General features: G+C 39.1%; 2 protein-coding genes across 3 annotated transcripts in view; one reads left to right on the top strand and one right to left on the bottom strand.

Moving 5' to 3' along the window:
* The first annotated feature begins 331 nt into the window (after positions 1-331).
* Positions 332-26,045, top strand: MSH6 (mutS homolog 6). Its single transcript, XM_072635650.1, has 10 exons — positions 332-801; positions 12,838-13,037; positions 14,974-15,137; positions 18,673-21,208; positions 23,176-23,450; positions 24,633-24,750; positions 25,128-25,217; positions 25,298-25,452; positions 25,554-25,753; positions 25,887-26,045. The coding sequence occupies exons 1-10, from the start codon at positions 449-451 to the stop codon at positions 25,966-25,968; spliced, it is 4,173 nt and encodes a 1,390-aa protein (XP_072491751.1). The 5' UTR covers positions 332-448; the 3' UTR covers positions 25,969-26,045.
* The window catches only part of FBXO11 (F-box protein 11), a 113,209-nt gene continuing 111,899 nt past the window's right edge, over positions 26,012-27,321 (bottom strand). For both annotated transcript variants that reach the window (XM_072635651.1, XM_072635652.1), the window contains exon 23: positions 26,012-27,317. In XM_072635651.1, the coding sequence (XP_072491752.1) occupies positions 27,188-27,317 (130 nt within the window). In that variant the 3' untranslated portion in view covers positions 26,012-27,187. The remainder of the gene's footprint in view (positions 27,318-27,321) is intronic.

The raw sequence follows: 27,321 nt of genomic DNA, 5'->3' as shown, positions 1-27,321 counted from the left end.
CACAAGTATTATTACTTGCAAATGTAGGCAATCCTTCAGTCGCTGAGGTCCAAGTAGTAACCACCCCCCTCCCCCTCCCCCTTCCCCTCCCCCGCCTCCCAGGACCGTCGGGACGGGAGCGGTGACGCTAGAGCCGCTAGGTGGCGTGCATCTCCTCGGGCTCCTTCGGGAGGCGGAGCTAGCCGGGGCTCCAAGACAGCGGCTCCCGCGCGAGCCCCCGCGCGCTCTGATTGGCCGGACGCCGGGTTTTTCCCCCGGCAGACACCGCCTTCGCCTCCCTCCTTTCCCGCCCTTCCCCTCCCCCAGCGCGCCCTCCCCGCTCCCACCCCCTCCCCACGTTTCCCGCCAGCCAGAGCGCGGTCGGCGGTTGGCCGCGGTGGGTCATTCGTCCGGCCCGACCGACCTCGAGCGAGCTGGAGCGCAGGGGGTTCTGTCCCCGCCGGCTGCCATGTCGCGACAGAGCACCCTCTTCAGCTTCTTTCCGAAGAGCCCAGCGCTGTGCAGCAACAACAAGGCCGCCGCCATTGCTGCAGATGGAAGCGGAGCGGGGGCCGGGGCCTCCGGGGCCTCTTCCGCGCGCGGAGACGCGGCCCGCAGCCAGGAAGCCCACCCGAGTCCGGACCCCGCCGCCGGCCCCGGCCCCCAAGGCCCCAGTCCCCACGGCCCCAGCCCCAGCCCCCGCCCCCGCCCCAGCTCCGGGGTCGCTCCGCTGCCCCGAGAGATAAAACTCAACGGAGGACCGAGCCGGCGAGCGACGGCTACCCCGGCCCCGGCCCCGGCCCCGGCGGCCCCTCCTGCCAGGTAACCCGGGCAAGGGCCGAGAGCCCCCAGCGAGGGGTGCGGATCGGGGTGGGGGCCTGGAGGAGATGCCCCCCCCCCGTGGGAGGGGGGAGGGAAGGAGCAAAGGGGGCGTGGCGCTGGGGGAGGGGAAGGAGGCTTTTGCAGGGGGAGGGGGCGGTGCGAGCGGCTGAGCCTGGCCCGGTGGGGGAGGGGAGCGAGCGTGCTCGGGAGCGGGGGAGGTGGGAGCGCACCTCCGGAGGCCCGGCGCTGGGAGCAAAGCTGGCGGGCGCGGGCGGGCGCGCTTGCCCCGCACAAAGGGGCACGGTCGGCTGAGGTGATGGTGCCCGGGGGGGGGGGTTGCAGCGGGCCAGACCATGCCGTGCCACCCTCAGCCTCGAGGGACCCAACCTTGCCCACCCCTTGGGAGAGAGAGGGCCGTCCGTACAAGCAGAGGGCAGTGAGATTTAGGCCCGAGGAACTTGTGGGGAGAATGTGAGCAGGGGAAAAGCGTCCCTTGTAAAGGAGCATCACCGCCGGCTGACTCGATGGGAGAATGTTCCCAGTTTTGTTTTCCCCCTCCTATTCCTACTTTCCTTCTCCTTAGTTGGACTAGTTGTCCAAATTTTGAGTAGATGCTAACCCCAGGATACCTTGGAGATGTCTCGATTGAAATCTTCGATAAAGAAGAACGGAGGCAGCAAGGTTCCGTGAGCGTTCATTTTAATAACAAGGCTAGCAATTGCCAATTAGTGGGATCCGAGGCTCCTCGGTGACCGAGGACCCCACGAGTTGACAAATCTTGGAGTCAATAAAGAAGCAAGTTACCAAGGCTTGAGTAACGAGGCTTTTGTCGATTCCTGATTGGTGGTTGAAGAAGGTGGTAACCACAAGTTGTATCCTTCTGCCCCAGGGTGGACTGACACGTCCTCGGGCGTTTGGAATAAGGACAAGAATAGGGAAATCAAGATAGGAAAGAAATTAGAAACTGGGAACCTATTTCTGGGAACGGAAAATTGTAAAATCTCTTGAGTAATAAACACTCCTTTGATTGGCAAGGCATTATAAAAGATTATTGATTAATAGGCTATTGACAACATCAGTTGTTTAGCATCGTGTGAAAGTTTGTGATTTTCCATGACTCCAAATGAGGAATTAACACGTAAAAAAAGGGAACTTAGACTTGCTCAGAAAAGGGAAGTCTTAAATAAGAAGAGACTTAGGCTCACAAAAGGGGGGGAAATTAAACTCTAAGAAATTATTAATGCTGGTTGTTTGATGATTCATAGCAGGCCTCAGCTAAAAATCAAGTCTGTACACAATTCCCACTTCACAGAGCGGGGAGAGAGGTGCTCCTCTGTGGAGTAAAGGGTAGTTGTAAGAAAAGCAGAGGGAGAACACTTTAATCTTGTATTTTGTATCTTATGTTTCTTGCATTTAAGGATTTTTGTTCTTTATCTAAAAAACAAGATGGTGTTCTAGTAGTCTCTTCCTGCATATCCTTTGTTCTCTTGCACTACAGTGATGGCATGAAGGCTCTAAGTCACTGATGAGCAATCATATACTTTCCCAGGAGAGCCCAGTTTTGAAACCTTGCTTGGGGCTTTATCCCAGCTTTGCTTCTGATTCCTAATCTGTTGCTCTTTTCACTGTACTAGAACCATCACCTTTTAAAAGGTGAAACGAAATTTTGTTTTGAGGGACGAGAGAAACACTTGATTAATTAATTGAAAGGTTTAAGAAAGAGATCAAGCTTCACCCTCCTTTCACATAAATAGATACTTTGCAATCTTCATCAAGTATTTGCTGTAGTTTTGCAGCACCTTCTTCTAAGGATGAATTTTCCAGTCATCTCAAAGTCCCTCTCTCCATTTCTCCCCAATATCCAACATTGACTATGAATGAGATCAGCCTTCACGTGAGAATGGTAGGCTGTCTTTCATAATCTTAATTTCTGTTCCCATTTCTGATACTGAATTGTTGGGGTATATTCATTACTCCAACTTGCTGGCCTCCAGACTCATCCTACCCACCTACTTGTCTTTGTACAGGTTGTCTGCTGTACTTGAAATCTATTCCTCTTCTGCCTCTTGGAATCCTTAGTTTCCTTCCTGGATTATTAGCTCAGGCTCTGCCCCCTACAAAGAAGCCTTTTTGATTCTGTTCTACCTATTACTACTCTCCAAATCATTTTTAGCATCCAATTGGACACAATAAATAGTAAGGCCAAATAAGGGGTGTTTTCTGTCACAGTACCTCTTAAATATTATCTTTTCTTGCTTACTGAAGGCATCCTTTAGTCTTAGGGCTTCAGGGAAAGCACCAGATGATGGCTTTGCCTAATGGATACAATAGTAAAGTTCTTGGAGCTAAAAAAAGACTTCGTTTTTGTGGTCTTTTTCATAGATTCAAGAAGGCAAAAAGTCAAATGAGGGGATTACAGATTGAGTCCAGTTGGAAGGAACACTCTAGGAACAAGTAATATATTAACAGGATAGGGTTACAGGTTGAACAGGTGCTTTCTATTACTATGCTTAGAGACAGTATAATTTCCCATAGTTCATCAGTATAGCAGTGAACATAGATATCTATATTCAAAGATAGACTAGATATAGTCTAGCCATAGCGTTTAGTAGTAATGCTCAGCTTTAGAAGTACTGCAGGAAAGGTTTAGAGTCTTGTTTCAGGTACTCCTCAACAAATTCCTTTGTTTTTCTTTACCTTAGAACCATTTTTAATTCAATTCTAGCATTTCTGCCTTTCTCTTGTTTTGGTTCAGTTCAGTCATGTCTGACTCTTTGTGACCCCGTTTGGGGTGTTTCGCCATTTCTTCAGTTCATTTTACAGATGAGGAAACTGAGGCAAGCAAGGTTAAGTAACTTGCTTAGGGTAACTGTCAAGTATCTGAGGCCAGATTTGAACCCAGGACAATGAATCTTGATTCCAGGCCTGATGTTGTATGTACCTAACTTTCCTTTCTGCATATACTACCTACTGGGTAAGTTGTCTTAGTCTTAAGGAGAAGGGAGTGTGGTGATAGTGGTGGTAATGGCAGCAATCAGAGAAAAGCTTTCAAACTAGATTCCTTCAGATTTCTACTGAAGTGCCATTTCCTTCCCAAAAGTTCTTCTGATTTCTCCATTTGTTATCTCTTCCCCAATTTTGTGTTAATTTTTTTTTATAGCCTCTATTTACCTGTCAACTTGTTTTTACTCTCTTTTCCTCCCATTGGAAGGCAGAGATTATGTCATTTTAAACCAGAAACCCTCTTAAACCAAAAATGTGTTCCTAACGTCCTTCTCTTGACCTGGATTCATCCAGGGCTTGATATTATTTTGTTCTTTTAAATTTGATGGATGATAAAGATGGTTGGGACCTTGTAATGAAAGATATGATATATTTGAGTCAGTGGAACTAATTAGAAGAGTACTGCAGTACATCCAAGTAAGAGATGATGAGCACCTGAAAACTAAGGCAGTGGCTGTGTTAGTAAACATAAGGGAACTGGTACAAGAGATTCCTTGGAGATAGACACAAGAATTGATAACTGATTGACTGTCTGTGTGAGAGAGATTGAAGAATTTAGGATAATGCCAAGGTTTTGGGCCTGAATGATGGTGTCCTTGACAGAAGCAGGGAAGTGTGGAAGGCAAGTACTTTTTGAGATGTCTTTGAGATACTCCTTTGGAAGTGTTCAATAGGCAGAGGGAGATAAAGGACAGGAGCTCAGAAGAGACACTAGAGATGGATACATACCATCTAGGAATCAGTCACATAAAAATAATATTCAGATCCATAGGAGCTAATGAGGTTACCAAGTGAGAGAGTTTAGAAAAATAGATTGAGGCCCAGGACAGTCAGGGAATGTAGTGGGTTGATGAAGTGGCAAAGGAGATTAAGAAGAAGCAATCAGACTGGAGGAGAACCAAGAGAGAACAGGATCTGAATACTTAATGAATACCTAGGAGGAGAGGGCTGTCAATAGTGAAATGCTGCTTAGGGGTCCACAGATGGAGACTTGAGAAAAGCTTTTAAAATTAAGAGATCATTGGCAACTTTGAAGAGAGCCATTTCTGTAGAATGATATAGTTGGAAAGCCAGATTTCAAAGGATTGGAAAAGTAAGGAGAGAGGAAATGGAGGCACAGGAATAGATGTTTGTTTTTTTTCCCTAAGAATTTGACCTGTGAAAGGGATGGGGCACTAGGTTGAGGGGGTGGAAAAGTCTAATGAAGGTGTTTTTTTCCCCCAGCATGGGGGAAAACTTGGGCCTCATTGTAAGTAGTGGGGAAGACACCAGTAGAAGGGGAGAGGTTGAATCATAGAAATAATAGTGGAGTCAGTCAGCTGAGAAAGATAGGAGGGTTTGGGATCAAACATTAAAGAGAAGAAATTCACCTCTTCAGGGACTGGAATAGGGGGGAAAAGTGTATGTGTGTGTGGGGGTGTTGTCAAGAGGTTTTGAGGTTTAGAGATAGGGGAAAAGAGGAAGGGAGCTAATAGTGTGAGTGGTGTCTGAATTTTTTTCAGTAAAAGTGTGAGGTTAAGTCCTTAGGTAAAATGTGGGAGGCTTGAAAGAAAAGTTTTGGAACAGCTTCACTGGGGAGTGAGAGAAAATATGCCAGCGAGGAGCAAGAAGATTTACAGCCTTTTGCGGGGGTGGGGGGTGGTAAGGCTCCAGTTGTAATTAGATAACACGTTTTTAATAGACACAGTTGGTTATATGATTTCTTCCAGCTCTACTTATCCACATATAAATCAAGGAGAAGGCATACAGTCTTAGTAATGGAGGGCTGGAATTTGGCAAAGTATAAGCTTTGCTAGGGCAAAGAGACTGGGATTGGAGAGGGAGGAAAGAAAAGTTAGAGCAGGGAGGAACTGAGAGGTTATTTCAGAGATTCTTACAACCTGAGGCCCATGGATAAATTTCAGAGTCCTTCAACTTGGATCAGAAAAAGAATTATATCTTTATTTTGTCAACTTATGGCTGAAATTTAGAATTTCCTGCAGTTATTTTTTCAAAATTATTTTGAGGAGTCCATAGGCTTCATCAAACAATTGAAGGTGGTGAAGTGGAAAGAACTAGTGTGACTGGAGTCAGGAGGTATAGTGAAGGAGTAGGACATGGAGTGAAGAGAGTGTTGGAGCAACTATCCATCAACATATTATGTTGAAGTTCCCTGGTTATAAGGGCGCAAGAATTGAAGTAGAGGGAAGAAAACAATTAAGCCACACACTGAACACCTTGAAAGAGAGAGAACATTTCAAGTTAGATAAACTGCTGTTAGAATTTGGATTGGGTGATAAATTTGGATGGAGTAAATCACAAAGAGTAAGGCTTGCTGAGTGATGGTAGAAAAGGGAGAGTCAGAGGAGCAAGGGTTATTTTGATTCTGCTCCAGGATTGGTGGCTTGGTATAGAAAGTGAGTATGAAAGTACTACTAGTGCTGTCTGAGGAAAGCCAGATCTCTGGGTTTCATAAGATGGAAAGAGCATAAGAAGGAAACTTTAAGGAACTAGAATTCCAGTGGGCATAATGGAAGGAGGAGACTTGGAGAGTCTGGGTTGAGGTGGTTAGGGATGAGAGGATGGAAAGTGGGATTTCATGTATCAGAGCAAATTATTCTAATTGCATCCTGGAAAACTGTACCCTAGGGAGGAAAATACAAATAGATCTTATGTGCTTGAATTGACTAGCATTATAACAGAATCTAATAGATGGTTTACAGTAAGATTTTTCCTATGCATAAATTCAGCTTCCTTTCTACTGTATATAGGGAGAGGGATGATTAGGATTTACAAACTGCAATTCAAATAAAAAAAAAAACTTCTGAGTTTTAAAAATTTTATTGCTTACCTTAAAATTCATCTTAGTTTCCAATGTACTTTCCTTCAGCATCCCTCATAAGAAAGAATAAGAGTTTAGTAACACTAATCAACATCTGTAAACTGAGTTTGACAACGTATTCATTGTTCCACATCCATACACTGTAGCCCATTTTCCTCAGTAAAAAAGGGAGGGAAATTTTCTTATTTCTGAGGCTCAGATTAATTATAGTAATTATACGGTATCTATTTTCCTTTTTTTGTTTATATTTTACCTTGTTGTAGTTGGGTATATTGTTTTTCTGAGTCTGCTTACTTCACTTTGAATCAGTTCATGTAAGCCCTTTCAGGCTTCCCTGAATTTTTCATATTCTTCAAATCTTACTTTAGAGTAATTAATAATCCATTGCATTCAAGTACCACAATTGGTTATTCGTTTCCCAGTTGATAGGCATCTGTTGTAAGAAGTGCTTTAATATTTAATTCAATAAATATTTTGGTGTACTATGGGGCCTTTATATCTTTGACTTCCTTGGGATATATGTTTAGCATACAGTCTCTGGGTCACTTTCTTAGTGTAATTTTAAACTGCCTTCCACAGCTCCACTAACAGTGTAATATTATGCTGACATCTGAATTTAAGACTTATAAAGAGCATTTTTAATTTTAGCTGTGTGACCCTGGGTAAGTCACTTACCCTCAATGGCCCCCACCAAAAAAAATGTATATTTTTTTTTAATCAATACAAGTCTACCTTCTTTCCCTCCCACTTGTTCCATCTTATTGAGAAAGAATATATCCTTGTTACTAAAATGCAGTTATGCAAAACAAATTGCCAACTTGTTAAAAAAGTCTCTTCACTCTTGAGTCACTACTATGTGAGGATGTGTGTAACGTGTTTCATGAGGCCTCTGGAATTGTGGTTGGTCGTTGTAGTTATGCTCACTTCATTCTGCATCATTTCATACAAGTCTACCCGGATTTCTCCGAAGCCATGCCCTTCTACCCAAAAACACAATGATATTCCATTATATTCATATACCATTGTTCAGTGACTTTCCCATTGATAGGTAAGTAACTCCATATGTGCCAATTCTTTGTCATTGAATAAAAAGCTGAGATAAATTATTATACTATTATATTAATAATTATTAACTTGTGATCTAGGCTTTTTTCTATTTTTTTCTCTTGAAGACCCAGCTCTGGTTGAAGTCAGTCCCTGAAGGATATGCGTGATTGATGAGAATACTTATAGCCTATAGCCCTTAAGGAACAGGCACCCAACTAGGAGGCCTAGTTTCTGTTTAGAGTATAAACAGAATCCACTCTGGGTGAGCCCTTGCCCTGAGAGAAGGAACTCCTGTCCTTGGTCTTCTCCTTTATAGTTTAGGGTGACCTAGCTCTTGAAGGAGAAAACAACCAGAGAGGGCCCGATGGAGATGGCTTCCCCTTACCCAGATTGCTAGAGGTGAGTCTTATGATCAAGCTATGTTCTCAGCAGGAGAAGCTGCAGACTTTTAGCTCACCTCCTCATTACATGTCCTCCAATCAAAGCTGATATTTGCTTGTCAGGGGAATTCCCTTTCAGAAGGTATTTAGGTGTTTCAGTCTTCCTTGCCATCTTTGGTTACTGAGAGAAATCAATTTATTGATTGCCAGCTAGCCTAATTAATAAATTTATTACTAATTACACAGAAACTCTGTGTCTTGGATTTTCATTGTTTTAGCTTCTGTAAATATTTTTGTATAAATAAGTCCTTTCACTAGGTCAGAAAGTCTGTAAAGTTAATAACTTATGGGGCATGGTTGGAATTTCTGTCCAAAATGGTTGGACCAGTTAACTTCACCAGTGATTTAATGCATGCATTTTCCCATAGCCCCTTCTGCATATTCCTTTCTTGTCAACTTTGGGACTTTGTGGGTATGAGTTGAAACCTCTGAGTTGTTTTAATCTGTTCTTTAATTGTTAGTGATTTAGAACATTTTTTAATGTACTAGATAATTTGTATTCCTTCTTTTGAAAACAACTTGTTCATATCCTTTGATCATATCAATTGGGGAAATGGCTCTTGTACTCATAAATTTGAATCAGTTCCCTATATATCTCAGAAAATGTTGTACAAATAAAACCAATGTAGCCAAGATTAGAAGGAAAACAGAAAATTGGAAAAAGTTTTCATAGACAGTTTCTAGGATATATAGTCTCATATCCCAAATATATAGAGAACTTTGTTAAATTTGTAAGAGTATGAGTCATTCCTCAATTGGCAGTTTTTGGAGGAAGAAATCAAAGCTATATATAGTCATGTGAAAAAAATGCTTTAAATAATTGTTAATTAGAGAAATGCAAATTAAAGCAAGTTTGAGATATCTCATTGATGCAGTTGGCTAAAATGATAGAAGGGGGAAAATGACAAATGTTCGAGAAGATATAGAAAAATTGGGATATTAATCAACTGTTGGTGTAGCTGTAAACTGATACAACCATTTTAGAGAGCAATCTGAAATTATGCCCAAAGAGTTATAAAACTGTATACCCAGCAGTATCACTATTAGGTCTGTTTCCCAAGGTGATGGGGTAGGGGGGAGGTGGAGGTAGAAGGAGGGGGAAAGGAAAAGAACTTCTATCTTCTAAAATACTGATATCAGCTTTCTTTGTGGTGACAAAGAACTAGAAATTGAGGGGATGCCCATCAATTGAAGAGAGGCTAAACAAGTTGTGGTATATGATTGTGATGATGGAATACTACTATGCTATAAGAAATAATAAGCAGGTTGATTTTAGAAAAACACAGAAAGACTTGCATGAAATAAGATACCTTAAGGCCAATTTTGTTCAAAGAATAACTGAACAATTAAGCTATTCTTAGAATTATATTCAATTCGACTGGAAAGGACCTATGAAGGTAAATGCTGTCCACTTTCAGAGAAAGAACTGTTGATATGTGTATATAATGGGATTTTACATACATACACACACATACATTTATGTCGAATAGCCTCCTCTAGTGTGATTTGGGGAGGGAGATGTTTCATGAAATTAAAATGTAACAAAAATAAATAAAAATATAATTAGGAAAAAACTCATGGAAAAAATTGTACCTTTATTAGAGAAACTGACTGTAAAGATTTCCCCCATTACTTGCTTTTCTTCTAATTTTATAGAATTATTACAACAAATCCTTATTTCATATGTGTTTGTAGATGTGTACAAGGGCAGAAATAGTTTTAGTTGGAACTTTGGAGTTATTTAATAGCCTTTGATTCCTCTTTGAATATCAGCTCTGGTTTTGTTTTGATTATGAAGAGGGAAATGCATAAGTTATGTAAGAGAGAAGTGTGTGTACAGGCTGGAGACTTTCAAACAAGTACAGCTTGAGATAGCCATTGCATTCTCCACCCTTCACTGCCCAGGAGAGTGGGTTCTGTGTTAGTACTTTGTGGTTAAAGACAATTTCATATATGTATAACAAGTTATTTTCACATGAAAGGACATAATTAGGTTGTATTTAGTAAAACTGTATGTGTGTAATTTTTATTGTATGCTGTATGTAGTCCAGATGTCTCCTTTTATACATGAGTAAACTGAAGCTCACAGAGGTAAGCAGTTTAACCAGTGTCAGATTAGTAATAGAAAAACTGGGATTCAAGCAGATATCATTTGACTCCAAATTGAATACTGTTTTATCTGTACAGTGTTGTTTGTGGCTTGTTATCATTGCCAGGATCAAATAGAAAATCCTTTGTTTGATACTTGAAGTCCTTCATAGCCTTTTCTCCCCTATTTTCAAGTCTTTTTATGTCTTATTCCTTCCTGTCTTCCCCACCTTAAATCTGTGATCCAGCTCCACTGGCTTTCTTGATGTTCTCTGCACAAGACAGTTCATCTCCAGAATCTGGGCATTTTCACTAACTGTTCCTCTATGACTGGAATTCTCTCCTTGCTCATCTCACTTCCTAGTTTCCTTCAAGTCTTAGCTAAAGTCCCATAGAAATATAGGAAACCTTTGTTGATCCCCCTTAATTCTAATATCTTCCCTCTTTTGATAATTTCCTGTTTATCCTGTATGTAACTTGTTTGTCCATAATTATTTGCCTGTTGTCTCCCCCACGTTGTGATGGGAAATTGACCTGAACTGAGGCTATCAATATTTGAGCAAATTGATTTATTAGCAAGGCTAGCAGTTGTGTACCAATCAGGTCCAGAACCTCCTCAGTAGGTGCAAGGACACCATTTGGCAGTTTACAAAGCATTCTTATAGTCAATAATAAGGGACTGATCAATTTACACAATCTTGAGTAACATGGGCCTTCTCCTTTGTTTGTACAGAAGTTTACAAATCTTGTGGTTATTACAAGAATGTCCTCAACTTTCTGTTGTTCTTACAAGAATACTTCAATATGTGTAGAACATTTTGTGATCAGCATGTTTCCCAAATTCCCAGAGCCATAATAACATTTTAATTCCCTATAATCATGAAATTATATCAAAGCAAGGCCTCTCTCACAAAGTGGAGGAAGTAATCCCATAGTGGAGGGAACCAAACAAAATGGGAGTTAATTTTGGATTTCATACCTGAGACTGAACTCCTTGCATAGGGACTTTCTTTTATCTTTTTTTGAATCCCTAGCACTTAATACAGTGCTTAGCCCATGGTAAGTATTTCATATGACTGACTAGTCTCTGAGTGTGGCTACTCTGTACTAGCATGAGGTGATAACTTTCTTATTTCATATTATTAAGTAAGATGAGCATAAATTAGGGCAGTTGAGCACCTGCTTAAATTTTAAGTTAGCATCATGTTAGGAATTTTTAAAATTTTTCTTACTCAGTTTTATTATGTCATTCCTTCTGGAACATTTGGTTAACTGAAATGTGTTCCCTGTTATTAACCTCACCTAGCTAATCCTGACATTCCTTAGATAAGAAGATGAAGGAGAGTTTGGACTTCCCAAAATGATTTAGTTATTTGTGGAAGGATTCTTTTGGCTGCAAGTTTTGTATTATCTTTGTGAAGTGTAAATCTTCTCCTTTCAACCAGCCCATTGTGAACCCTTTAAATATAATTTAATCTGTAATCTGACTTAATGTACCTTTGTATGGAGTCTGACTAGGTTTATTTTTTTAGGGGATATATGAGATTATGATTCTGTTTTAAGTTTGTTCAACTTTTGTGGCCTAAGACAATGTACAAGATTTCTGTATATCAAAAATTATTTCTCTTTCTCTAATGTAATTTTTGTCTATAAAAAGTCTTGTTAGAATCCTAATCTTTTATTAATATTGTTTTAACCTAGCTTTATGTGCCTGGAAATTATATAATCCTAAGCTGTAGGTCATGCTGATCTCACACACCCTCCAGAGAAGTCAGAGAACTTATTTTGGGTCCACCCAAAATTGGATCTGTCTGCCAAGATCGGGGGTCTATCCATAAAGCTTGTCCTTTGGGTTTCCCCAATAGCTTGTATTTTGGCTTTGCTCGAATTTTACTGAATATTTATACTTGCTAATAAATATCTCAGGCAATCTTAACCTGGATAACTTACCACACCAACTCAAAGAGGAAATAGTTCCTCCTCTAATAGCATTATTTGATCATCTTGTAGCATCTGGAATTTGTCAGCATTTGTGGTTGGTAAGACTTCACCATTTCCACATAACTAATTTCCTGGGTACCAATCAGTGCCTTTAAGTAGCTTCACCAAATATTTCAGCGTGTTCTCTTGGACTAGAAAACGGTGCATTTACCATTATTCATTGGACAATACATTGCAAAGTTTGCTTTTATCTTATATTTAGTTACAATGTTCACATTTTGTGTGTGTGTGTGTGTGTGTGTGAGGGAGAGAGGTTTGTATTTTGATTTCCTGCTATAACCAGGAAAACTTGTAACATAAATATACTGTCTTATGTGTTTTGATACCTGTGTTCATATCATAGTTCTTTTCATGAGCTTGTGGTTGGGCATTCTGATTGTGAAATCACTGTATGCTTACTTATATATAGCTTAAATTTACTAGTGGTGAGACCATAGTGGTATTTGCTATTCAAAAACAAAGGATTTTTTTTCCCTTTAGTGTTATTTTCTCATTCACTGAATTCAGATTTCATCTTTTTTCTTATTGCTTTGTGAGCTTTGAAGGAGTCTTGGAAACTACCCACACAAAATTAAGGTAATTGCCTTTAAAGGTACTTGATCCAAATGTTAATCATCTATCTTCTTTTGATGACAGCTCTTGTGACTTCTCTCCTGGTGATTTGGTTTGGGCCAAGATGGAAGGTTACCCCTGGTGGCCTTGCCTTGTGTATAACCACCCCACTGAAGGAACATTCATCAGAGAAAGGGGGAAGACTTTCCGTGTGCACGTACAATTTTTTGATGATAATCCAGTGAGGGGCTGGGTTAACAAAAGGCTTGTAAAACCGTATACAGGTAAGAGATTTGCTCTCTAAGTAGGAAACTAATGCATTTTAAAAAAACATATTGAATATATACATAATAGATTTGCAGTTTCATGTACAATCATCTTTTTTATTATACTATGTTATAGTTATTTCATGAATTAAAAAAACAAATTTTGAAAAAAAGCCATGCTGAATGTAGCTTTTTTTCATTTCTGCTAAGTTGTAGGAATATCCTTTGTAGTACCACTGTCAAAGATTTTGGTATGAGAAAGTGAAATTTAGGATCATAGATTTGAAACTGGAAGGGACATTAGAGGTCATCTGGTCCAGTCCCCCTCTTTTTATAATTGAGGAAATTGAGACCCAGACAGTTGAAGTGACATGTCTATAGTTACTCAGATAGCATGTGCCAGAGCTGGGATTGGAACCCAAGTCCTCAGATTCCAAATCTGGCTTTTTTCTCACTGTGTCATTGATCAGAGTTTTTGTTTTAAATGGGATTTCTCTGTCTGCTTTTTAACCTTTTGCAATTGGATTCCACTTTGTTATCTTCCTTAAAGGAAAAGAGATGTTGTTAGTTACCAAATAGACTTTGATGCTCAAGTAAGATTAAGAGAGAGAAGAGACATGATTTGGTCAAAAAAGGGAAGGTTAGAAAGTATTAAATTATTTGTCCAAGTTCTTACATAGAAAGCTAGAAGAGATGTCAGACCATTTAGTTAAACTTTCTTTTCCTTATAAAATTTTATATTTAGGATCAGTTAATATAGGCTATTCATCCCATTAGTGTCCAATTGCACTTGTTTTTAATTTGGATTACGGACTGCTTGTGCTTAAGTATTCAGTCCAAAAATGAATTTAATTTAAAGAGCCCTGGACTGGAAACTGGGAGACAGGCCCATGTTGAGTACCAGCATTGCTACTTGCTAGATGACTTCATCCATTGTCTAATGGGAGAGACATAGGCCAGAAAGGGGAATGGGGGAGATCAGGAAAGGTCTTCTGCAGATGATGGAATTTGAACTTGAGAAACTTAAAGGAAACCATAGAAACTAGAGGCAGAGGGTAAGCAGGGGGCAGGTGGAGTGTCCCATGTAAGCAGCAGCAAAAGTAGGCCAATGTAGCTAGAGTGTAGATTAAGTAGAGGGGGAAGTAAAGTATAAAAAAACTGGAAAGGTAGGAAGGCACCAGATTATAAAGAACTTGAAATGCCATCTATAGGCCTTTGTATTTGATCTTGAATGTACTGGGGAGTCATTGGAGTTTATGGAACAGGTGGCTGACATGGGCAGATACCTACACTTTGGGAAAATCATTTTGGCAGTTGAATGGAGGATGGAAATAGGGAGTCACTTGGCAGGGGGACCAGTTAGGATGGCTATGAATAGAATATATAAATGACAGGATTTGTTAACAGATTGGATATGTGGGGTAAGTGAGAGTGAGGGATCCAGGATGACACAGGTTGGTAGGCTTGGTTGGTTGGGAGGATGGTAGTGCCTTTGATAGTGCTTGCTTATTAGTTTTTTATGCTTTTAATGTCCTGGATTTATATAACTAGCAACATAGTACCCCCTTTTAGGTGTCAGTTTAAAAGATCTTTGGTAAATTAGAATTAAATCATTCACTTTAGGAGGAACATCTTACCTTTCTCTGTTTAGGATGCCTAAATTAAGAGAAAAAGGAGAAATCTAAATGGATTTTAATGATTCAAGAAAATAGCTTCATAAAAGTACATTTCTTTTCCTTTTCATTTGTGTTTGTACTTGTACACTGGGCCTGATGCTGCTTAACACTTAAAAAGCAGATTTTATTGAAATTTTTACCTTTGCAAAAGATATAAAGTTACTTGGAGGATTTATAAATATATTTTGCTACTTCAGGCATCCCCCTTCATTTGCTGAGTAGAGTCTGTTCTTAACCATTCTTCCATCAGTACTTATTAATAAACTTTTTCTTTCCAGGTTCAAAATGTAAGGAAGCCCAGAAAGGAGGTCCTTTTTATACTGCAAAGCCTGAAATCCTCAGAGCAATGCAACTGGCAGATGATGCCATAAGTATAGAGAAGACTAAGCGACTTGAATTAGCAGTGTGTGACGAGCCTTCTGACCCGGATGAGGAGATGGAGGTAATGACATTAACCTTGCAACCATCTGTGTACTGTTTGTGGATAAGAAAATGGAAGGCTACCTTTAAATGACTTTTTTAGGGATAGGTATATCTCTAGGTGTAGTATATATTTGTGTGTACATGCATTTACAAACATAAATCTGTCTATGCCAGAATACAATCTATGCAGTAATACAGCAACTTGGAACCTGTAGCATGTGTACCTTCTACAATGTGAATTCCTGCCAATTTAAGGTAGAATGATGTTAATAGCTGTTAATCTTGTGGCCTAAGATCGTAAGCCATCCTACCACATTTGTCAGGGTACTAGGAGAGAGTATGCTGTTTTTGGAAGGGTTACTAAGTGTATGGTAATGGGGAGTGTTTACATGAGAGGTATTTAGTTATTAATATTAAATTTAAATATCTAATTTTGAATAATGTTTTCAACTTTTTACATCCAGATAGTATTTGATGATATAATTCAAGTGTGCAAACATAGGGCATATAGTAAGAGTAATGCTGTGAGTCTTTTTTCCTTGTGAATCAGGTCTAAAATACCTAGTTGTCTGAGATTGCAAGCTTCTTTGTATTCTTTGCTAATATAACCATTGAGATGAAACAGAACTGAATATTGTGCTTGAAAACAAGCTTTACAGTCAAGCAAATAAAAGTATTTATTAGACCCACACTATGCACAAGTTTAGCAGAGAATAGTGGTTCAAGAGGAACTGGCCTCAGAGTCAGAAGACTAAATTCAAGTTCTTTCTCTGATATCTTCAAGCATCCCATACATAAGACAAAGTTGCACAATTGCCTGTGTGTATTATTAAAAAGAATTTTCTCACTGTGAATTCCCTATACCAGTAAAACAGTTCTAGATCACACAATGCACATGGCTCAAACTTCCTTGCAGGAGAAACCCTGAATTTTAAAAGTTATAAGTCATTGAATCTTACTGTTGGAGGGGAATCTTCTGAGGTCATCTGATTTAAATTGTGTAATGGAAAGCAGAATGACTCTGTGGTGTCAGAGGATTTGAGTTCAGATTCTGCTTCTGTAGCCTTATGCAACTAACTTAACCTCCTTGAGCCTCATTTTCCTCATCTATAAAATGCCAAGGTTGGGACTCCAAGTCATCAGATGTTCTGCCTTGCACCAAATTTCTGATCTAGTGACATTTTGCAGATGGACAAACTGAGGCACAGATCACATAGCAAGCAAGAGTTAGAGGCATAAGAGGTTAAACAAGCTAACTTCCCTGTGCTCTCTCTTTGAAAACTAATACACAAATATCCTTAAAAACTAACACGTTAGGGGATAGTTTCCAAGGTCAGACTAAGCAGGGATACGTCTCAGGATTTCCCTCCCTCTTTGGTCCAAGGAACCTAGGGGATCCTAGAGCAGAGGCTTAAAGATTTGAAGAGATGCCTGGCACCTTGTTTTCTCATTTCTTTTGGGAAGGCAACATGCTAAGTTTAGAGTGAATACCTGGGTTCAGTTACGGCTTTGGTGCTTACTGCTTTTGTGACCTTGAGCTAGTCTTGTAACATCTCTGGGCCATCTGTGTTTTCAGCTGTAAAATAAGTGGTTTAGACGAGATCCCCTAAGTTTTCTTTATTCCATAACTTTATGATCCATCAGTAAGGATTTATTAAGTGGCTGCTAAGCTAGGTTCTGGGGGAAGAGGGATAAAGATAAAATAATCCTGCCCTCAAGGAGCATACGTTTACTCAGGGGATGCAGTGTGTGTATGCAGATGTAGAACAAAATAATGGGCACTGACAACTAGGGGCATTAGGAAAGGCTTTATGGAGAAGGTACTACTTAAGCTGGTTTTGAGGGAGGCCAGGGATTCTGAGGGGCTGTGTTGAGGACAAAGTACATTCATTCTAAGCATAGAAGGCAGCTGTCACTGGTTAAATCGTCCAGTTGAATTAACAATCCACTAATAACTTGTAATCAAAATGTGTTGTTAGGTAAATGAAAACAAAGCAATGTGTTTGAAATGGGGTTTTCTTTTTGGTTGTTTTTAACATAGGACTTTTGATTTCATAACCATAAGGAACTCCAAATGAGGAAAACTCTCTTTCTTATGTGCATAGATAGGTGAATCTGCAACTTAGAGTTTTAGAGACTTTTTTAAGGGCATTAAGAAATCAAGTGGCTTGCCCAGAGTCACTTAGCTAATGTGTAATGGAGGGAAGGACTTGGAAACCCAGATCATCCTGACTCAGTTGCTAGCTCTCTGTATGTTAGCATCTATTGCTTCTAATTTGAAGTATAAACAGAATAATTAATGAATTTTGTAATTATTTTTCCTTAATATTCACAAATGTACTGATATACCCACATTGAAAAATTGACTTACTTTCATTTTACCTATGGTAAGAGTGGGAAGCAGTGATTATATAAATAAAAATAAATTTAATTTTTTGTGGGGAGGAATGGTGTTGGGGGGAAATGAAATGTTTCATTTGATTTTTGAAATTGAGAGCAGAGAAAATACAAACTATTAGCATTTTAGAGGCAGAACTAAATTTTCAATCACTGGTTCACAAAAATCCTTAGAGTTTGTAAACTTAAAATTATTCCTCTTTTTTCTTGTGTTATTTTCCTCCCATTCCTGGTTCCCTTCTTTTTCTTGGCCTCTGCCTCCTGAACTACTGAGTGCTGAGGGTAGTTATTGTTCAATTACAGTATTGTTTGGTCTAGGAAACACTATTTTAGTTTAGCTCCTTCATTTTACGTGTTGAGAAGATGCATGGCAAAGTGGATAGATCTCAGTATCATGAGAACTTGTGTTTAAGTTCCTGCCTCTGACTCATTGACTGTGTAACCTTGGGTAAGTCACTTAACATCTCAGTGCTCTAGGGAACTCTCTTAGACCTCACGTTTCAGAAAAGTTGCCAGTCTACATTGGTATAGAGAGTTTTCATCTAGGAGATCATGGTAGTAATGAAATCACAGGTTCAGTTGCTGTGTCTTCATTGTCTTCATTTTATAGATGAGATAAATTGAGTTCCACAGAGTATGACTTAACCAAAGTTTGCTTTAGCTATTTAGTGACAAAACTAAGACTGGAAATCAGGTTTCTTGACTCCTAGTCTGTTGTCTGTTATGTACTCCACATAGCTGTGTATATATGCTAAATTCTGTATCTGGTTTACAAGTCCTTGGGGGCAGAAATCATTATGCTATAAGAATCATAATTTTTAAAACATTTAAATGCTTAGTTATGGCCAGTTGCAGAGATAAAACAGAATGAAAGAAAAATAGCAGCAGATGACCCTGAACACACATGCATGGGGTAAAAACATTCCAATTTTATAACATTTTAATATCTGTAGAAACATGGAAAATGCAGGTTTTGGGGGTGGGGGGTGGTAGGAAGGGAAGGTGTTTATAATTCTTTCTGGTGTATTTTTGCATATTACGTTTTAGTAAAATCGAAATCCCACCTCAATACCCTTAACATAAACCTATATATGTGTATATACATGGTATATATTTTTATTGCACCAAGTTTTTAAATAGTCTCTCCTTTCTGATAGGTGGCTGTAGCTTCTGCATCAGATAATAGTGGAGAGGATATAGAGAGTGAAGAGGAAGTGAGACCCAAGAGGCATATGGCTAAGCGCAGCACAGCCCGGAACAAAAAACGAAGAGTTGTTTCAGACTCAGAGAGTGATATTGGTGGCTCTGATGTAGAGTTTAAACCAGATACCAAGGAAGAAGGGAGCAGTGATGAAGCAAGCAGTGGAATGGGTGAAAGTGATAGTGACGTGGACAGTCCTGTCAAAGCTGCCCCAAAACGGAAGAGGGGAATGGCTGCAAACAGCTCCCTCAAGAGGAAAAGCTTGGGAGGTTGTGCTCCTAATGCACCCAAACGAGTAGTAGGTGTTTCCTCAGAAACTAAGAACACATTGAGTGCTTTCTCTGCTCCACAGAGCTTTGAGTCCCAAGCCCAAGTTAGTGGAGGTGGTGATGGGAGCTGTGGCTCTACTCAGTGGTACCATGAAACACTAGAATGGTTAAAGGAGGGAAAAAGGAAAGATGCATGCAGGAGGAGGCCAGATCATCCTGATTATGACCCAAACACTCTCCACGTCCCTGAGGATTTCCTTAACACCTGTACTCCAGGAATGAGAAGGTGGTGGCAAATCAAGTCTCAGAACTTTGACCTGGTAATCTTCTATAAAGTGGGAAAGTTCTATGAGCTATACCACATGGATGCAATCATTGGAGTCAACGAGCTGGGGCTAGTGTTTATGAAAGGCAATTGGGCCCATTCAGGTTTCCCAGAAATTGCATTTGGTAGATACTCAGATTCCTTAGTTCAGAAGGGCTACAAAGTTGCTCGAGTTGAGCAGACAGAGACCCCTGAGATGATGGAAGCTCGCTGCAGAAAGTCAGCTCACATATCCAGATTTGACAGGGTGGTTCGGAGAGAGATATGCAGAATTATTACCAAGGGAACACAGACTTACAGTGCACTTGATGGTGAACCTTCTGAAAGTAACAATAAATATCTGCTGTGTGTCAAAGAAAAAGAGGAAGAAACTTCTGGTCACATGCGTTTGTATGGTGTTTGCTTTATTGACACCTCTGTGGGCAAGTTTTACATGGGTCAATTTTCAGATGACCGTCATTGCTCCCGATTTAGGACTCTGGTGGCACATTACACTCCAGCACAAATACTGTTTGAGAAAGGAAATCTCTCTGCTGAAACAAGGAAGGTCCTGAAGGGTTCTTTATCTTCTTGTATTCAGGAAAGTCTGACACCAGGCTCCCAATTTTGGGATGCAGCTAAAACCTTGAGAACCCTTCTTGAAGAAGGATACTTTAAAGAAAAGCTTAATGTGGCTGATGGAGGGGTGTTACCCTCTGTGCTTAAAAGCATGACATCAGAATCTGATACCATTGGCTTAACACCTAATGAGAAGAGTGAGTTGGCATTGTCTGCTCTGGGTGGTTGTGTCTTCTACCTCAAAAAATGCCTTATAGATTACGAGCTTTTGTCCATGGCCAACTTTGAAGAATATATTCCTGTTGATGCTGATATGGTGAAAGCTGTGAACCCTGGTGCTATCTTTGTTAAGAGAGACTGTCGAATGGTGCTAGATGCTGTGACCCTGAGCAACCTGGAGATTCTCCAGAATGCAGTAAATGGCTCCACTGAGGGAACACTGTTAGAGAGGATTGATACTTGCTGTACTCCCTTTGGGAAGCGGCTCCTAAAACAGTGGCTCTGTGCTCCACTTTGTAACCCATACTCAATCAATGACCGTTTAGATGCAGTGGAAGATCTCATGGCTGTACCTGATAAAATTAGTGAGGTAGTTGACCTTCTGAAGAAACTTCCAGACCTTGAGAGACTATTGAACAAGATTCATAGTGTTGGCTCTCCACTGAAGAGTCAGAAGCACCCAGACAGCAGAGCTATAATGTATGAAGAAACCACTTACAGCAAAAAAAAAATTGTGGATTTCTTGTCCGCTTTGGAAGGATTCAAAGTGATGTGCAAAATTATTGGGATTATGGAAGAAGTGGTAGATAATTTCAAATCTAAAATCCTTAAGCAAGTAATTACACTCCGGACCCAAAATTCAGGGGGTCGTTTCCCTGAATTGACCACAGAATTGAACCGATGGGATACAGCCTTTGACCATGAAAAAGCTCGAAAGACTGGAATAATTACTCCCAAAACAGGATTTGACTCTGATTATGACCAAGCATTGGTTGACATCAAGGACAACGAGCAGAGCCTCTTAGACTATTTAGAGAAACAGCGCAAACGAATTGGGTGCAGATCCATAGTCTATTGGGGTGTTGGCAAAAATCGCTACCAATTGGAAATTCCAGAAAGTTTCACATTGCATGATTTGCCAGGGGAATATGAACTAAAGTCCACCAAGAAGGGCTGTAAACGGTACTGGACAAAGGACATTGAGAAAAAGCTTGCTGATCTGATGAATGCTGAAGAGCGGAGAGATACATCATTGAAGGACTGTATGAGGAGACTCTTCTTTAATTTTGATAAAAATTACAGGGACTGGCAGACTGCTGTGGAATGTATTGCTGTGTTTGGTAAGACTGGTGAATTCTTTGTTTCAGGCCTAGGGAAGTACTACTGTCTTCTAAGTTAATATCTGTGATACTGTTGGTCAGCAGACAATTAAGTGCCTACTGTGTACCAGGCACTGTGCTTAAAGCTGTATGGATACAAAAAGCAAGAGGACAGCTCATGACTTTGAGGGGCTCACAGTCTAATGTCTGATACAATCATTCACTGTGACACTAATATTTAACTAGCCTTAGTCTTAGCAGTTGCTTTCTACCTATCATTTAAACTTCACAGGTACTACTGGTAGATTTTGTCAAATGCATAGCATCCCTCTCCTAGATAGAGGAAGTATTCCATCTATGATAGTAGTGTCAAGTACCATGGAGAATTTATTTGTACTAACCTAAATTGGGCACTTGAAACAAACAAAAGGCAGATTCTTTTCTAAGTCTTTTCTATTCTCGAGAGTTATGGACCCACATTTCTCCAAATCCTTTGAATTATGAAATCGGAATTTTTAGTGAGCAATTATTTCTTCATTATTTTGCCTTTTGTCTTCCCCTTACTATTTTTCTGTCAACAGATCATGGTGTAATGAAAAGACTGCTAGATCAGGAGTTGCAAGACCTGACTTTTAGTCCTAGCTCTCTGTCTTAATGAGCTATGTGACCTTAGACACTCAACCTCCACTCATATGATCATTAAACATTCTTCTACCTCCAGAACCTTGTTGTCTTATACAGTTAACTATCTTAAGAATGCTTATCTGTATAAATTTATAATTTTTCCTCTTCTCTACCTCATTTTTTCTATTTGTCTCAATCTTGAGAAATTGAGTATACATTTGGCTAGATTTGGAATGACTTATTTAATGTCCAGACCTGTTTATTTCATCTGTATAGCAAACACCTAATGTAGACGGACAAGTCTAAATTAATAATCTTAAGGCTATAACCTATTGGCTACATCAGCATCCTGCTGTGCAGTCTAAAACAGATTAAAATGTAATATTTAACAAATAAGAATACAGTAAAACACAAATCACATTAATATGTGATTTTATAAGTCAATATGCAGCCCAGAGGCATCCTTAGACTAAAGGTCTAAGAGAGTAAGGCTCAAAAGACAGGACTGGAACCAAACCAGGTCTTCCTTGACACTAAGACCAATATTTTCTACATTTTTGGCCTTCTAAATGATATTAAAATATTTTTCTCTTAAAAATCTTTCCTCAGTCGCTGAATCTTTTAAGTATTTAAAAAAATTAAAATGTCACTTCTTGATAAGGAAAGCATCACCATTGTCAGGCTTGACATGTCTCATTCTATGTCTCTAGTCCATCAACTGCACTGAAAGGCAAGGCATGTTTCACCAATAGTCCTTTTACAAAGGACTGTTTTATCTTTTACAAAGTAATTGTTGAAGATTTTCTTCTTATTCGGGTCATAACCTCTATTCTGTTTATTTTTAAATGTTTCATTTGCTTATAAGAAGTGATCATTTTGTCATATCAGTTAATATTTCTAATATTTCTTGTTTCTTCTCTATGAAGTGTCAGTGATTATTTTAGGTAAGAAGTTATTGAAATAACATACATTCCTTAGTCTTCTTTCCATAGTTCAGGGTGATTCCCCTCCCTCAAATTTTTTGGATGAAGTAATCTAACCCTATGGTTTTTTGAGCCCTCTCCGTGGGAGCTATTGGGTTCAAGGAACATCCCTCTCTAGTTAAAGTTAAACTATGTTGTTAGATGATGTCAAAAAACTCTTGAAAATAAAATTTATATTGCTCTTTTTAGAAATCATGTCAATTATGTGTTCTCAAGTATTTCTTTTAGTAATACAAAATGTCTGTCATTAAATGAAAACTTTTCAAATGAGGGGGCTAAACTAGATTTAGATTGTCTTTGCTAGCTTCAACTTGTTTCTGTATTAGTTTCTTTAATCATTTTTAATTAGAGCTGATCCTTTACCTTCTTTCTTTTTAATAGATGTCTTACTATGCTTGGCTAACTATAGTCGAGGTGGTGATGGTCATATGTGTCGTCCAGTAATCCTAGTACCAGATGAGGATGCTCAACCCTTCTTAAAGCTAAAAGGATCTCGACATCCATGCATTACAAATAATTTTTTTGGTGATAACTTTATTCCTAATGACATTATGATAGGATGTAAGGAAGAAGATTCAGAAGATAGTACCTGGGATGCTTATTGTGTGCTGGTTACTGGACCAAATATGGGGGGCAAATCAACCCTCATGAGACAGGTAAATTTATAAATATTTTTCTAGGGCAGCTAGGTAGCACAGTAGGACCTGAAGTCAGAAAGACCAGAGTTTTAGATCTTGCTTCAGACACTTAACTAGCTGTTGTGACCAACAAATCATTTTACTGTTTGCCTCAGTTTTCTTACTTTTAAAATGGACTGGAGAAGGATATTGAGCCTCAAATTTTGTCTCAAAGAATCAGGCATGACAGAAACAACTAAATGACAATTTTTCCAATGTGTCATTAAAATATTCTGAGATCCCTTATGCACACAGTCTCTCCCCTACTTTTAAAAGTAGTCTGTACACACTGAATACTAATTAAAAAACAAGGTTGTTTTAATTATTAACAACCTACAATATTTCCAGTTTTATTCTTTGGTGTTTTCATTTGAGCATACTTTTTGATATGGGCAGCTAGGTGGTGCAGTGGATAGAGCACCAGTGCAGGAGTCAGGAGGACCTGAGTTCAGATCTTACCTCACTACCTGTGTGACCTTGGGCAAGTCACTTAACCCCAATTGCCTCATCCTGAGTCATCTCCAGTCATCTTGATGAATATCTGGTCACTGGATTCAGATGGCTCTGGAGGAGAAGTGAGGCTGGTGACCTGCACAGCCCTCCCTCCCTCAAAACAAAGTCAAGTGCAAGTCATGTCATTATTTCTGTGATGGTGTGGTCTTCTTTGGCAATGAAGGACGAACACACTTTTTGATATACTTCCTTTTTTAGCAACCAATGGTAAATTAATAATTTCCAGTTTTTACTGTGGTTTCATTAAAATTAAGAAAAATAGGCTCTGCCTTAAAATGAGTGTTGAGGATAATCATTAAAAGAGCTGTTTTTTTTTTTAACCTAAATTCTAGTCCCAGTAAAAGCCAAAGAATTTGAGATAACCCAAGCATTGAGACTATTTTGGTTAGGTGAATCACTTTCTTTGAGAAGGTGCTGGGGAAGAACACATAGTTCAGTCCTTGGAGCATAATATTTGAGAAGAGAATTGTATTGGGAGTCAAGAGACCTTGAGTTTTAATTGAAAGGTTTACTTCTATGATCTAGGGCAAATCATTTTTTTAATTATGTGGTCTGGAAGGTTCCATGATGTTTTCCAGTTAAATATTTGACAGATTTGTGTTTCTTGGATAATGACTGAGTTTTTTGTTTTGTTTTTAATGTTCATAGGCTGGTCTGTTGGTTATAATGGCTCAGATGGGCTGTTATGTTCCTGCTGAAGTTTGTAGTTTCACCCCAGTTGATAGAGTGTTCACTAGATTAGGTGCTTCAGACAGAATAATGTCAGGTAAGTTAGTCTGTCTTATTTAGCTATCCATTTTGTGATTTTAGATTTTAGCCACTGAAAAACTGAGGCCATCTGTTAAATCAGTCTGCCTTGTTATATGTGTAATATACACACAGAGTTGTATAAATAGGTTTTAAAGCTCTGAAGGAAAGGAATTTACAGGCAAGTCCTTCTTATAGAAGGAATCTTCCTAACAATTAGGACTGTATGGCAATTACTTGAAATCAAGTAAAAGGCTGGACTTCATAGGTCTTATCTTTAATGCAACAGTTTCATTGTAAGAATTTGGACATTACCACTACATGTCTCGAGCTTATAATTGTTCAATTTGGCCTTGATCCTACTGAATGACCATTGTTCACATTTTTGCATGTCAGGTGAAAGTACCTTTTTTGTTGAAATGAATGAGACTGCCAGCATACTGCAGCATGCAACAGAACATTCCTTGGTGCTCATGGATGAACTAGGTAAAAATTACAAGATTTAAGTGGAGAGGGGAGACTAAGCAAAAGAGAGTATAGTTTGTGATCCTTCTTAATTCTTGTAGGTAGAGGCACTGCAACTTTTGATGGTACAGCTATAGCAAATGCAGTTGTAAAAGAACTTGCCGAGACCATAAAGTGTCGTACTTTATTTTCTACACACTACCATTCATTAGTAGAGGATTACTCCCAAAATGTTGCTGTGTGCCTAGGACACATGGTATGTAACTGTTGCTTAAAAGGGGATTTACATTTGGGGAAAACAGCTTGGTACTTCCAAAAATACAGATAGTCAAGTCATGATAAATATTATCCTTTCAGGCATGCATGGTTGAAAATGAATGTGAAGACCCAAGTCAGGAAACCATTACCTTCCTCTATAAATTTACTAAAGGTGCTTGTCCTAAAAGCTATGGATTCAATGCAGCAAGACTTGCTGGTCTTCCTGAAGAGATTATTCAGAAAGGCCACAGAAAAGCAAAAGAATTTGAAAAGATGACCCAATCATTGAGACTGTTTCGGTAGGTTAAATATACTAATATTCTTTTGAGTACACGTAGTAAGAACTTGGACAGACATAATGGGGGGAAAATAAGGATTGCGAGAAAAAAATGGAAGAACCTAACCCTTGTTTTGTAAACCCTTTGTTTTTAGGGAAGTTTGCTTTGCTCTTGAAAATTCAGCTGCAGATGTCCAGGCTGTTCGCAAGTTGTTGACTTTGATCAAGGAAATATAAGCTTCAGCAATTTCTGACAAAGGTGGTAAAATTCAAGACAACATTATGATCTAATAAACTTTATTTTTTAAAAATGACCATTTTTCCATTTTCTTTCCTAGGAAATTAAACCCTTTTAATTCTTATCTACCCTCTACATAATGGTTATTGAATACTTCACAATATATTAAGTCTAGATGTTATGGTACATGCATATACTTTCAGGCTGTTTGATTACCCACTGTCACCAATACACATAAATGGGGAAGGGGGAAGCTATGAAACTGTATAGGGCTGTATATATACTTGTCTCAGCTTCATTAGAGCAGGAAATTGTTTTAATTTCCAGCAGTTATATCTAGACTGTTCAAAAAAAAACTATGAACAGATTAAAATACAGGACTGTTTTGAGGAGACTTTCTAAAGTGTACTTTAAAACATAGTAGCTTTTTACCTTTCACAAAATTAGTTACAAGAATACTTTGTTTTACAGTGCATCCCTTCCTAGGAAGTCTCATTAAAACACTCACTTTTTCTAGGGGTGATTTGATTGCTGCTGGGACAGGGAAGGGAAGGAAATAATAGTCTAACTTTCTTAAAGGATACCAGAAACATTGCTGGATATAATTTAAGATTAGTGTTTTCTCTTTCATAGAAAGAACGTACATACTGGGACATGAGTACAGTTACAGCAAGTCTAGGTGTGCTAACAAAATGGGACACATTCAAGTACAATTTTGCTTGAAATTAAAAACAAACTACATGAGATTAAAGCATTAAAATCATATCTCAATCTGAATACATGTTAAAAAAATCAAAAATGCAGAAGTGCTAGCTCACATTTTTTTTTACCATATTACAAAAGCAATTGGTACCCATGTCCATAAAAGCAGCAACAATGCTGCCTGTCTACTGAATAGTACTACTGCAAAGTGGACTGCGTTCAATGCCAGTTGTAAAAACACCAGCTTTACAGAAGTTGGTATCTGTACAAAATTGCAGCTTATTTTCTTCACTTCTGTCCCTTCAAAAAGTCTTTACACAGTAATGCTAAAACACCCAGTTCTGTGATCCTGAGTCAATATATTGCCACTTTCTTTTTGGTAGGTTGAGCTTCATAGTGTCAACACCTTACACATCCATTTTACAGTCTCTTCCTGCAGAAATGGGCAAGTATTGTCCTCCAAAAGTTTCTAATAGTTTTAAGTTAGAATGGCAGAACTCTCCTTGGAGAAGGAATTCAATTGTGCTGCAACGTATTAGATTCTATAGGTGGAGCAGAGTCATATAGTGTATCTGTATCATGTGTAGGCTCTCCGGCTAATGTACAGGGGTTAGACAGTGTTCCAGCACCACAGTCACAGAAAAACCTAG

The sequence above is a fragment of the Notamacropus eugenii genome, chromosome 1, assembly GCF_028372415.1.
Source record: "Notamacropus eugenii isolate mMacEug1 chromosome 1, mMacEug1.pri_v2, whole genome shotgun sequence".
NCBI classification, from domain to species: Eukaryota; Metazoa; Chordata; class Mammalia; order Diprotodontia; family Macropodidae; genus Notamacropus; species Notamacropus eugenii.
The sequence above is the reverse complement of the archived record's forward strand: the minus strand, read 5'-3'. Positions and strand labels throughout refer to the sequence as shown.